Here is a 12,160-nt window from a genome sequence, read left to right on the forward strand (position 1 = left end):
TAAAAAACCATCTGGTTCATTAATGTCCTTTAGGGAAGGAAATCTGTCATCCTGACCCGGTCTGGCCTGCATATGATTCCAGAACCACAGCAATGTGGTTGACTCCTAGCTGCCCTCTGCAATGGCCCAGCAAGCCACTCAGTGGAATTCAAGAAGACAAATCCCCATCATCTTCTCAAGGGGAAATGAGGGAGAGGCAATAAATGCCAGCCATGAATGAACAAAATAAGGGACCTGCCTCCCTTAGGTTTGGCCTAATGCCTCTCTGCTCATCTCCACATGACCCATACGTTACGTTTCCTGGTGGCACAATGATCAAGGGTTGCATTTAATTCTGAGGATACTAGCTTGGGTGCCAGGAAGTGGGAACTTCAGTAAGGAAAGCAACAACTAAACGCAGAGTAGATGGCGATGTAAGGTGTAGAGAGATTGTATTTAAACTACATAACATTGTGGTGTGAGCACTCATCCTTTTATTTTCGTGTTCAGAAGGTGCCAGTGTGTGGTACACTCATGTTCCTCCATCTTTGGCAGGAAGGGATCATTCTGGCTTCCTGTTATGGTGTGGTGAAGACAGCAGAGACAAGGTGTTTATAGTCTGGGATCCTTAAAAGCCCGTGTCTCTCGTGTGGAGACATCAGTTGCAAGTTTCATGGTCTGGTTCGCTTGGCTCTCAGTCCCTGTTCCAGGGTCAGTCCCTGTTCCAGCTTTAGCAATGCAAGATCTTCATGATGGCTTTGCGGAACTCCACATTGAAGGTCGTGTAGATGATGGGGTTGATGACGTAACCCAGCCAGGCGCAGGCGCTGTAGAGCGCTGGCGGGATGTAGCACATCTGGCAGTGGACGTTCAGGATGTGAGTGATGAAAAACAGCAGCCAGCAGATGATGAAGATGCCTGCCAATCCGACAGAGAGAGAGAGAGAGGAAAAGAGTCGTCAATGCACGTGTGGGCCATTTGTCATCGCAACACAGTGACTCGCGAAAGGGTTCCTACCCCACTCAGCTCCTCAACCATATGGCAACAGGGCATCCATTAATTACTTATAGTTGCTAGTTCTTTGCTAAAATTCACATTACATCTCTGGCACACAAGCTTACAAATTTGGTATCATCGGTATAGAATCCGATCCTAGAACATAGCGATTTCATACAACTTAACCTATTATTCTAGATCATTGTAACACTATAGGACTCTGACTAATCTACTGAGAGTATGGTAACACTATACACAGCCAATTAGTCTAGATCATTACATTTCCGTGCAGCTTGGCCTATTGCTCTAGAACTTTGCGGTCTAGTGGAATGCAGCCTATTGTTCTAGATCACAGCAAAACCCATGAACTTGGACTGTTGATCTAAGTCATTGTGCTACAATGCAACTTAACCTATGGTTCTAGATCATTGTGCCACAACGAAACTTTGACTATTTTGCTAGATCATTTCCAGACTATGGAAGTTAGTCCACATTTATAGAGCATGTAATTTATCCTACAGCCCTAGATCATTTCAGGATCTATCCTGTTCTTATAAATCATTGAGACACAATGGAATCTCGTCTATTGTTCTAGATGGTTGTAACTACATAGAACTCGGTCTGTTGTTCTAGATCATTATAATAACCGATAGAATTGGCCTGTTCTAGATCATGTTGTCACAATGGCACCTAAAACATTGTTCGCGACCACCGAGGCTGTGGATCTTGGGCTATTGTTCTAAATCATTGTGTCTCGGTGGAACATAGTCTATTGTTCTAGTTTGTTCTAGACTCACCTAAGACAACCGCCAACCGTGTTGCTTTCTTCTCCTTCTGGTGGGACAGTTTTCTGTCACTGCTGATTTGGCCACTGGCACCTGTTTCTCGTCCGACACCCTCTGCACTTCAAAAGCGCTCCGCCTGAAGAACCTTGCTGGCCCATCGCACTCGGGGTCCCCGGATGCCTCGATGGAGGAAGGGGCCTTCCATTTGTCACACCAACTCATTCACACTCAGGAGAAGCCATTCAGCTGCACTTTCTGTGGAAAGAGCTTCAGGCAGTCAGGCACTCTCATTACACACCAGCGAGTTCACACAGGGGAAAGGCCATTCACCTGCTCTGTGTGTGGGAAGGGATTCACTAAGTCATCCAACCTGCTGACACACCAGCGAATTCACACTGGGGAGAGGCCATTCACCTGCACTGTGTGTAGCGAGGGATTCACACGGTCATCCCACCTGCTGATACACCAGCGAGTTCACACTGGGGAGAGACCGTTCATCTGCTCCGTGTGTGGAAAAGGATTTACTGATTCATCCTGCCTCCTGTCACATCAACAAACTCACACTGAGGAGAGACCGTTCAGCTGCACTTACTGCGGAAAGAGGTTCAGGAGTTCATCACACCTCATTGCACACCAACGAGTTCACACTGGGGAGAGGCCGTTCACCTGCTCCGAGTGTGGGAAGGGATTCACTAAGTCATCAAACCTACTGACACACCAGCGAGTTCACACTGGGGAGAGGCCGTTCACCTGCTCCAAGTGTGGGAAGGGATTCATTAATTCATCCAAACTTTTGGCACACCAGCGAGTTCACAAATGACTGCAGGGACTGGATTATTCTGTTAATCACATCCAGGACTGAATCATTCTGACAGTTCAGCTTTGGTTCTGCTGATGTTAATACCCCCGGTAACTGGGCTTGATCTTAGTATTTGTAACTGTAGCTAATTGTGTTCTAGGGGCTGCAATTTTTAAGAACTGCTGTCTGTGACCTTCCCTGTAGTTCAGGAACTTGCATTAGTCGTTAGTTCAGAACAATATTATGAACTTTTTCTTCAATCCTAAATTGATCTTTGGTACGAACTCTACAATTCAGTGACTGAAAGGTTTCACTGATTAACATCTCCATTTAGAAAGTGCTGATTAATCCTTGCTGACAATTCTTACTGACATACATATTACACACAGTGACAACTCCATTATCCACCAGAAAGAAGGGGAATGAGAATTGGTGGAGAATCAAGAGTCCCCAAATATTACCCCTCCCGTCTGGTACAGAAATCCCTCGAGTGGGAATGGAGACAAGTCCAATCCATGCCACGGGCTGTAGGAAATCACCATCTATTAACCGTAAGAAATCTTAAGTAAGTTGTTGACTATTGTAAAAATAACTCTCTTTCTTATGAAAAAAGACTCCATAGCAGCTTGGTGCTGACAAGCATGGATAGGGCTGTTGTCTGAGGACATGTCTCTAGCGCAGGCCCTGAACCAAGACATTTCTAACCCTGATACAACTGGATCCCATGACCCAGATGTAAAGCAGCTGTCTGTGGTTTTTTTAAATTCAATTCATTCATAGGATGGAGACGTCGCTGGCTCAGCCAGCATTTATTGCCCTTGTTCAGAGGGCATTTTAAGAATCAACCACATCACTGTGGGTCTGGGGTCACATGTAGGCCAGACCAGATAAGGACAGCAGATTTCCTTCCCTAAAGAACATTAGTAAACTAGATGAGTTTTTTATGACAATGATTTCATGGGCATCAGTTTTTTTTTAATGAATTCAAATTTCATCATCTGCCATGGTGGGATTCAAACCCAGGTCCCCAGTGCATTAATCTGGCTCTCTGGAATACCAGTCCAGTGACAATACCACTACTCCACCACCTCCCCAATGACTGTGTAAAGGTTAACACAGGCTCTTGAGAGGAAAAAAAAATCTCTTTGACTAGGAAGAAAATTCCATACTGATCCATATTGGCTCCAGTACAACACCCACACTTTGGCACACACCAGCAAACTGTTGAGAAGAGACCGCTGCCATCAGCCACAGAGCCCAGCACTTACTCTGCATCATCCATCTGTTTGTTCTCCGGGACAGTAAACTGTTCTCACTCCTTCAGCTTCAAGGGTCTCTTTCTGAAAGGGCTCCAGCCATGAGTCTGTAGCATGTGGGGTGTTTATGACACTATGGCAATGACCTGGGACAAGTTGTTTCAACATTCCCATAGGTCCACGAACAGACCCGTGATAACTCCACTAGCACCCACGAAGAGGAAGACCCTTGCCTGGCCAGAAATCTGGACCATCCAGGAACTTCATGCCAGAAAGGGATGACCCGGTGCATTGTCCTAATTGTAACCGCCTGGGCCACTATGCCCGTCACTGTCACGATAGGTGCAGTAAGGAGACTGACATTAACAGTGAGTCCTGCTTTCCCCCTCCCCCTGCACAGGTGAGTCCTGATCCTGTTGATCAGTGGCTGGAAAGAACGGAGGCAGCGATAGAGACTAGGTGAATTAGTAATAGAGTTTTGCTGGCTGTCACAGTGTATCAGGTACCCCAGGCACATATCTCCAGACTCCCAGTGACTTCAGCAGGGCTCCCACAGAGTTGTTTCCCCTCTCTGACAGATAGTGGGAGACCGGTATTCTGCACTATTGATAATGAAGGCCATCAATAATCCACGATCTTCCTCCTGACCCCATGAAAGGTGTGCCCCAAGTTTTATCAGGCTTTGCAGAGGAGTACGAACCCGTCACCTCTGATGATCCTGAGGTCCAGGCAGTTCTCGAATCTGTGCCAGGTGCATTCACATGGTTGTGGAGACAAGACCAAACCGGAAGATATTAGCAGACTGATACATCCTCCCATGAAGAAGTGTCCTTACCCTGCTGAGAGTATACCATACATTCGAAACACCGTCCAGTCATTGTTAATGCAGGGCATTGCTCGCAAATCTCAAAGATTCAAAAATTCTTTCAAGGAAGAAGCTAAAAAATTTGGAACCAATTGGCATTTAAGCGAAAATGCCACCAACTTAGGTGCTGAGAGAAGTGAAACGTTATAATTACTCAGTGAAAGTAAATCTTTAAGTACGAATTACAATGCACTTGTACAATTGTAACAGGCATTGAAAGGTTTGCTTCATGGAAGAAACACTTTAGGTTTCAAGTCATGTTTCAGAGTTGAAACATAACCAGTGGGAAGTTCCACCTCCTTTAACTCTTGTTGGTCTAAGAAGGTTGAATCTTTTGTTTAACAGTAAAAGCTAACTTTTTAAATTTTATTTTTCCTCAGTTTTAACACAGTCATTTGGAAAAATACCTGAAGAGAGAATCAAACAAAAGAATAAAATTTGGGCAAAGATAAAAAAAAAATGATTAGAAAAATAAGTTTAAAATGGTAGTTTCATTTATCTTTGATCTGAAGAAGTTATGTAACGTTTCCACAATTGTGCACATTTGAGAATGTTTGCTCTGTGCTTTTGCAAACATGCAGAAAAATTAACCCTTTCCAATGATGTGATGTTTTGAACTAAAAATTTGGCTTTATCCCATTTGTTATCTTTAAAGACAAAGTACTTGAGAATGGGAGTTATCTCCAAACTGATTACAAGTACCTAGACTTCTTTCTCTGATCCAATTACACCATATTATGAGAACATTAAATTGGATGGCAATGTTCCTCCATGGCTCATGAGTGAGATAGAATGGTAATTAATGCGATGCCCCACTGGGAATAAAAGATAGAGTAAATTATACCACCAAATGGGAATTGGAATAACCCCCTGTCCCTACCTTGGGTATACTTCAATAGAATAGATCAATCTGGTAGCCATGAACATTCTAGTGAAACTCAGAGAAGTTTAGATGGGATGAGTAAATTGATAGCTTTCTTTGTTTGTATCCTTGCCTCTGAACTCTTAAGAAAACTGCATTTTATAGTCTGGCCACTACCCAAGGCATCAGAACCATAAGCAAAGATCTTCAGTCAGATGCCCCGTTTGATCTTTCAATAAGATCACCTGAAAGTTCAGGAGTGGTTTGTATCAGGTGGAGCATATGTGGCATGATACTAACATACCGATGTGAGTGTGCAGGTGTGATTTGTAACGTTTGAAAAAATTCCGAGGAGACTGTGACCTCCAGCCATGGAGATCAGCATCCCCCTGATCCAGGACTAGTAAACCATTCTGAGGAGACTGCAACCTCCAGCCACGGAAATCAGCATCCCCCTGATCCGGGACCAGTAAACCATCCCGAGGAGACTGCCACCTCCAGCCTCGGAGATCAGCATCCCCCTGATCCAGGACCAGAAAACCATTCCGAGGAGACTGTCACCTCCAGCCACGGAGATCAGCATCCCCCTGATCCGGGACCGGTAAACCATCCCGAGGAGACTGCCACCTCCAGCCATGGAGATCAGCATCCCCCTGATCCGGGACCAGTAAACCATTCCGAGGAGACTGTCACCTCCAGCCACGGAGATCAGCATCCCCCTGATCCGGGACCAGTAAACCATTCCGAGGAGACTGCCACCTCCAGCCACGGAGATCAGCATCCCCCTGATCCGGGACCAGTAAACCATTCCGAGGAGACTGTCACCTCCAGCCACAGAGATCAGCATCCCCCTGATCCAGGACCGCTAAACCATCCTGAGGAGACTGCCACCTCCAGCCATGGAGATCAGGTTCCCCCACCGCATATCCCCATCCATTTGTCCACACCGGGACCAGTAAACCATTCTCACCTGTTATGGGTTGTATGTTCTTTCTGCCTATTTAACTGATGTATCATATCTAAACTGTTGCTTCTTAATAAAATGCTTTAAGATCACCTAGGACTTCGACCCACTTTTTGGGTAATCTGTGACTCCCAGAGTAAAATCTTACACTCGTCCATGAGAGTAACCGAAGGTATGAGGACTGAAATAACCTGGAGTAATGATGAGGTGTTAGTTGTGGCTCAGTGATTGTATTCTTATATCTGAGTCAGGGGGTTGTGAGTTCAAATCCACATCCAGAAACATGAGCATAAAATCCAGGTTGATATTTTGATGCAGTACTGAGGGAGCACTGCATTGTCAGAGGTCCCATCTTCCAGATGAGACATTCAACTACAGCCCCATCTGCCCTCTCAGTTGGTGTAAAAGTTCCAATAGTGTTATTCCAAAGAGCAGGGGAGTTCTCCCTGGTGTACTGCTTCATATTTATCCCTCAACAAACATCACTGAACAAGATTATCTGGTCAAAGTCACATTTCGATTAGTGGGATCTTGGTGTGCATAATTTGGCGACTGCACTTTCTCCATTACAGCAGTGACTATGCTTCAAAAGAACTTAATTGGCTGTAAAGCACTTTGGGACATCCTGAAGTTGTGAAAGGTGCTATATAAATACAAGTCTTCATTAACAAAGGAGAAAAAGCCCAAAAGTGGAACAGTCGGTAACAGGATATCAATCAGTCTCTTATCTTAGAGAAATCAAGGACTCGAACACTGTGTTTGACACAAAGCTGATTTATTTAACCTATATCCAGAATATTAAACTCCAACCTAGTTACAGAGATTATTAACATCAACTGAAACAAACTCCAGCTGTCAGAATGAACATGGTAACAGCATAACACATAATAACAGCAGAATCCAACTCCTGCAGTCACTTATGAACTTGCTGGTGTCTCAGCAGGTACGATGAACAAGTGAATCCCTTCCCACAGACGGAGCAGGTGAACGGTCTCTCCCCAGTGTGTGTGTCGGTGTCTCTGCAAGTGAGATAACTGAGTGAATACCTTTGCACACACGGAACAGGTGAATTGCCTCTCCCCAGTGTGAACTCGCTGGTGATTCAGCAGGATAGTTGACTGAGTGAATCCCTTCCCACAGGCGGAGCAGGTGAATGGCCTCTCTCCAGTGTAAGTGCGCTGGTGAATCTGCAGATCCAGTTTGCCTTTAAAGCTCTTCCCACAGTCGGAACATTTAAAAGGTCTCGTGTCAGAGTGAACTTGTTGGTGTCTCAGCAGGTGGGCTGAAATGGTGAATCCTTTCCCACACTCAGAGCAGGTGAATGGTCTCTCCCCAGTGTGAGTTCTCTGGTGTTTCAGCAGGCTGGATGATTGAGTGAATCCCTTCCCACACACGGAGCAGGTGAACGGCCTCTCCTCAGTGTGAATTTGTTGGTGCATCAGCAAAACCTTTTTGCTTTTAAAGCTCTTCTCACAATCAGCACATTTGAAAGGTCTCATGTCAGAATGAATAAGATGGTGTGACGTGAGGTCGGTTACTTGACTGAATCCCTGCCCACACTCGGAGCAGGTGAATGGTTTCTCCCCAGTGTGAGTTCTCTGGTGTTTTTGTAAGCTGGATGACTGAGTGAATCCCTTCCCACAAACGGAGGAGGTGAACAGTCTCTCCCTGGTGTGACTGCGTCGATGAATTTCCAGCACGGACGGGGATCTGATGCCCTTCCCACAGTCGCCACATTTCCACGGTTTCTCCATGGTGCCAGTGTCCTCGTGTCTCTCCAGGTTGAATGATCAATGGAAGCCTCGTCCACACACAGAACACGTGCACGTTTTCTTCCTGCTGTGAATGGTGTGATTTTTTTTTCAGGCTGTGTAGCTGGTTAAAGCTCTTTCCACAGTCCGTGCACTTGGACACTCTCCCGCGGATGTGTGTGTGTCTCGGTACTTTTCCAGTCACGCTGATGGTTGAAATCTTTTCCAAAAGACAGAACAGACAAACGTTTCTCCTTCCACATTCAATGGCCAATGATATTCAGGTCCTGATGAACCGAGTGACTGTCAGATCTTGACATGATGTTTGATTTGATATTTCCCTCTGCAAATCCTCCCATTCTAATATCCTGTAAAAGGAGTTTACAAAAGTCATCACTGTCAGTGCAGGATAGAAATTCAGAACAGATTATTCTAGTTTCTATGGAACATTTTTTCCTCTTCCTTGTTTCCTCCAAGCATGTTGCCCAATCAAACTAAAAGAAACCAAAATCAGCAACAAAGTCCCAACAAAAGCAAAGGGAACTTTCCCAGCTAAACCAGAATGCTGTTTCCAGTGTCTGAGACACTCAGTACCCTGAGGTGCCCACCAGTTGTGGAATGTACCAAGCATACCAGTGGACACTGTTACCTCTCCAGGGCCACCTGGGCACAGACAAGACCACGGAAAAGAGGTTGGTGGCCAGGGTGATTCCCCCCACCACCCTCCCCATGGGACTCACCCATCCTGGATCTACAAATGGCTGTTTCAACCAGGTCCAGGAGCAGGTCCAGGGCGTCACACTCAGTACAAGCATGAGATACTGGATATTAGAGACTGTAAGATCATACTTTGTGAAACTGGCCAAAAAACTCTGTTAAGATGGCTGCAATTTAACATGTGACAACGGACATTAAACTGTGGACAGCGTTCGATTCCGTGGCCAATATTTAGTTAAACATGGACCTGAATAAGGGAACTTCACAGGCACCTGTGAAGTTTAAACATCTCACTGTGTAAGGATGAACAGGCATGTGGGGAATATGAAGTCTCTATACTGTCGGTCTCAGAGTGCCATATCTAACAAAGGAGGATATTTGAGCTCAAGGATGGGCAGAGATAAGAATGAATGACCATTATCGACTTCTTTTGTTTCATGGTGGTCTGGACCCTAGAAGTGTTAACCCTGCAGTCTTGTGACTGGAATTAACTGTCAGTGACTGGAGTATAATACAACCTCAACAAAGCAAATCTGTGTCTGAAAGACATCTGAAGCACCATGAAACATCTGAAACAACTGAACCATCATAGCTGAAAGTCTACCAATGCAGCCAAAGTACTGTACTTGTTCCAGCTTCCAACTCTACCTGAGAACTAATCTCCTGGCTGTTCATCAACAAGAGGATGCACAGTTTGATGAGAATTATTTGCTTCTAAAAGCCCTTCACTCCAACTAAAGGATCAGCTCAGCCAAGAAGACAACAGGCCCGTATTGATATAAAGACTGAGTTATAAATTCCATTTTTATAATTACGGCTTTAACTTCATCTGTATCTCTGTGTGTGAGATACTGAGTGAGAAGAGTGATTGAGATGTTGCATTTAAACATCCAGGGCAAGAGTGTGACAATAAATAACCTGTTTACTTTTAAAAATCACCAGAAAGCCTGCTGCTGGAATTTATTTTAAATTAAGAAAAATCACTCAGAAGGAAAGGAAATGACACACAAACATCCTGATTATGGACTGGAAGGGACCACCTAAATTCTGTCTGTAACAATGAGAAGATCCTCTGACTTACCCACCCGCACCCCTCCACACTGGGCAGTCAAAGATTAGGAGCCTGGGGCTGAAGTGTAACCAAAAGTTGTGTAACTTATTCCAGTAACAATACGGGGACTGCAGCCTCTCACACTATATACGTGCCCCTTTAAACTCCACCAGCACTAGGACCCGGTTGGGAACACAAATCCTGAAACCCCGCCCACTTTGTTACATCACCAATATGGCCGCACATTCACTCTGCCCCCTTGAATCAAGATGGCAGCCGTTAACCTGGGCTTTTTCTCTGGAAATAGACTAAAAGCTGCAAACGCGGGAGCTGCAGGTCCGTATTCCAGATTTGAGGGCTTCACCAGGCGTTTAAAAACCTTCCCTGTCCACCCACCGACTCCACCGCTGCCTCTGCATTTCCCTTTTCTTACCGGCTGCAAATGAGACAAAGAAGCATCTTGCCCAACCGCCATTCCTCGTGTTGCGCATGCACCCGACACTACGCCTGCGCACTACTCTCCTGAGGCGTGGATAGGGAACATTCACTACCGCTCGTAATGCTGGGTATAGAACCCGCCATCAAAAATCAAATAAGCGAATAGTCATTTTTCGTTGTGATGTCGAGATTGGGGCAGGGTATCGCAATGAATAACATTCGGATCAAATCCTACTGCATTTCTGTCTCTGGCCACCGCATCTTTCCATCTGGTCTTAGACCTTCCCCTTCTTCCTGACAGTCCCATGTCCATCACTCACCTCACCACATTTCCTCTCTTTCTCCACAAATGAAGACCAGACCATTTCAATCTCTTCTCAGCTACTTCCTTTGATGTTTCCACAATCTTCACTGACCCCCTGATGTACTGGTTCCTGATTGTATCCTTTCTTGTCACTCCACACATCCATCTCAGTATCTCTATCACATTAGTATCCAGGCATTGTTCTTCTCTTCTTGAGATTGCCCAAGTTTCTGCTCTGTATAACAAGGCCGGTCTCACAACTGCCCTGTAGATTCTTCTTTTTCAATTTCAGTGACAATTTTCTATCAAATCACACTGCACTGCACTTCTTCCAATTACTCCAACCAGAGCTAATCCATTTCCTAGTTTCCATACTTCCATCTCCTGTCATCACTGACCCCAGGTACTTGAAGCTATTCACATTCTCCAAGCCTTTGCCTCTAATCTTACACCATCACTCTGATTCTCTTCCCTGGACTCGAACTGACAGTCCATAGATAAAAGCAAAATACTGCAGATGTTGGAAATCTGAAACAAAAACAGAAAATGCTGGAAAAACTCAGCAAGTCTAGCAGCATCTGTGGAGAGAGAATCAGAGTTAATGTTTCAAATCCGAATGACCCTTCTTCAGAGCTCTTCTGACAGACCATAGATTGGGTCTTTGGTTCACTAATGTCCTTTAGGAAAGAAAATCTGCTGTCCTTACCCAGTTTGGCCTACATGTGACTCCAGTCCCACAGCAATGTGGTTGACTCTTAACTGCCCTCTGCAATGACCGAGCAAGTCAGTCAGTTCAAAGGCAATTAGAGATGGGCAACAAATGCTGGTCTTGTCAGCGACTCCCACATCCCATGAAAGAATAAAAACAAAACTAATCTTTATACCTGTGTCTTCCAGTGCATTTCTCCAGTTTCCCAGATATTGATACAAACATATGAATTAGGGGCAGGAATAGGCCACTTAGCCCATCGAGCCTGCTCCGCCATTCAATAAGATTATAGCTGATCTGAATGTAACCTTACCTCCACATTCCCACCTACAACTCACCGCCCCCCAAGATAACCTGTCACCCACTTGTTAATCAAGAATCTATCTAACTCTACCTTAAACATATTCAAAGACTCTGCTTCCACTGCATTTAGAGGAAGAGAGTTCCAAAGATTCACTACCCTCTAAGAAAAAAAAATTCTCCTCATCTCTGACTTAAATGAGCGACCCCTTATTTTTAGACAGTGACCCCTAGTTTTAATTCTCCCATAAGAGAAAACATGCTTCCACATCCATCGTGTCAACACCCCTCAGGATGTTTCAATCAAGGCACCTCTTACTCTTTTAAACTCCATCGGATACAAGGTCACTCTGTCCAATCTTTCCTTATAAGATGACCTGCCCA

The 12,160-nt window shown here is 45.0% G+C and overlaps 2 protein-coding genes across 2 annotated transcripts in view; one reads left to right on the forward strand and one right to left on the reverse strand.

The window, feature by feature from the left end:
• The window catches only part of LOC144696879 (uncharacterized), a 55,573-nt gene extending 52,991 nt beyond the window's left edge, over positions 1–2,582 (forward strand). The window contains exon 5 of the mRNA XM_078568590.1: positions 1,993–2,582. Within this exon, the coding sequence (XP_078424716.1) occupies positions 1,993–2,580 (588 nt within the window). The 3' untranslated portion in view covers positions 2,581–2,582. The remainder of the gene's footprint in view (positions 1–1,992) is intronic.
• A 2,457-nt stretch (positions 2,583–5,039) lies between these two features.
• On the reverse strand, positions 5,040–8,260 carry LOC144697736 (uncharacterized). Its single transcript, XM_078569744.1, has 3 exons — positions 8,045–8,260; positions 7,553–7,954; positions 5,040–5,087 (listed from the first exon to the last, which is right to left on the reverse strand). The coding sequence occupies exons 1-3, from the start codon at positions 8,258–8,260 to the stop codon at positions 5,040–5,042; spliced, it is 666 nt and encodes a 221-aa protein (XP_078425870.1).
• Positions 8,261–12,160: the final 3,900 nt, after the last annotated feature.

The sequence above is a fragment of the Cetorhinus maximus genome, chromosome 23, assembly GCF_964194155.1.
Source record: "Cetorhinus maximus chromosome 23, sCetMax3.hap1.1, whole genome shotgun sequence".
In the NCBI taxonomy this organism is placed as follows: domain Eukaryota; kingdom Metazoa; phylum Chordata; class Chondrichthyes; order Lamniformes; family Cetorhinidae; genus Cetorhinus; species Cetorhinus maximus.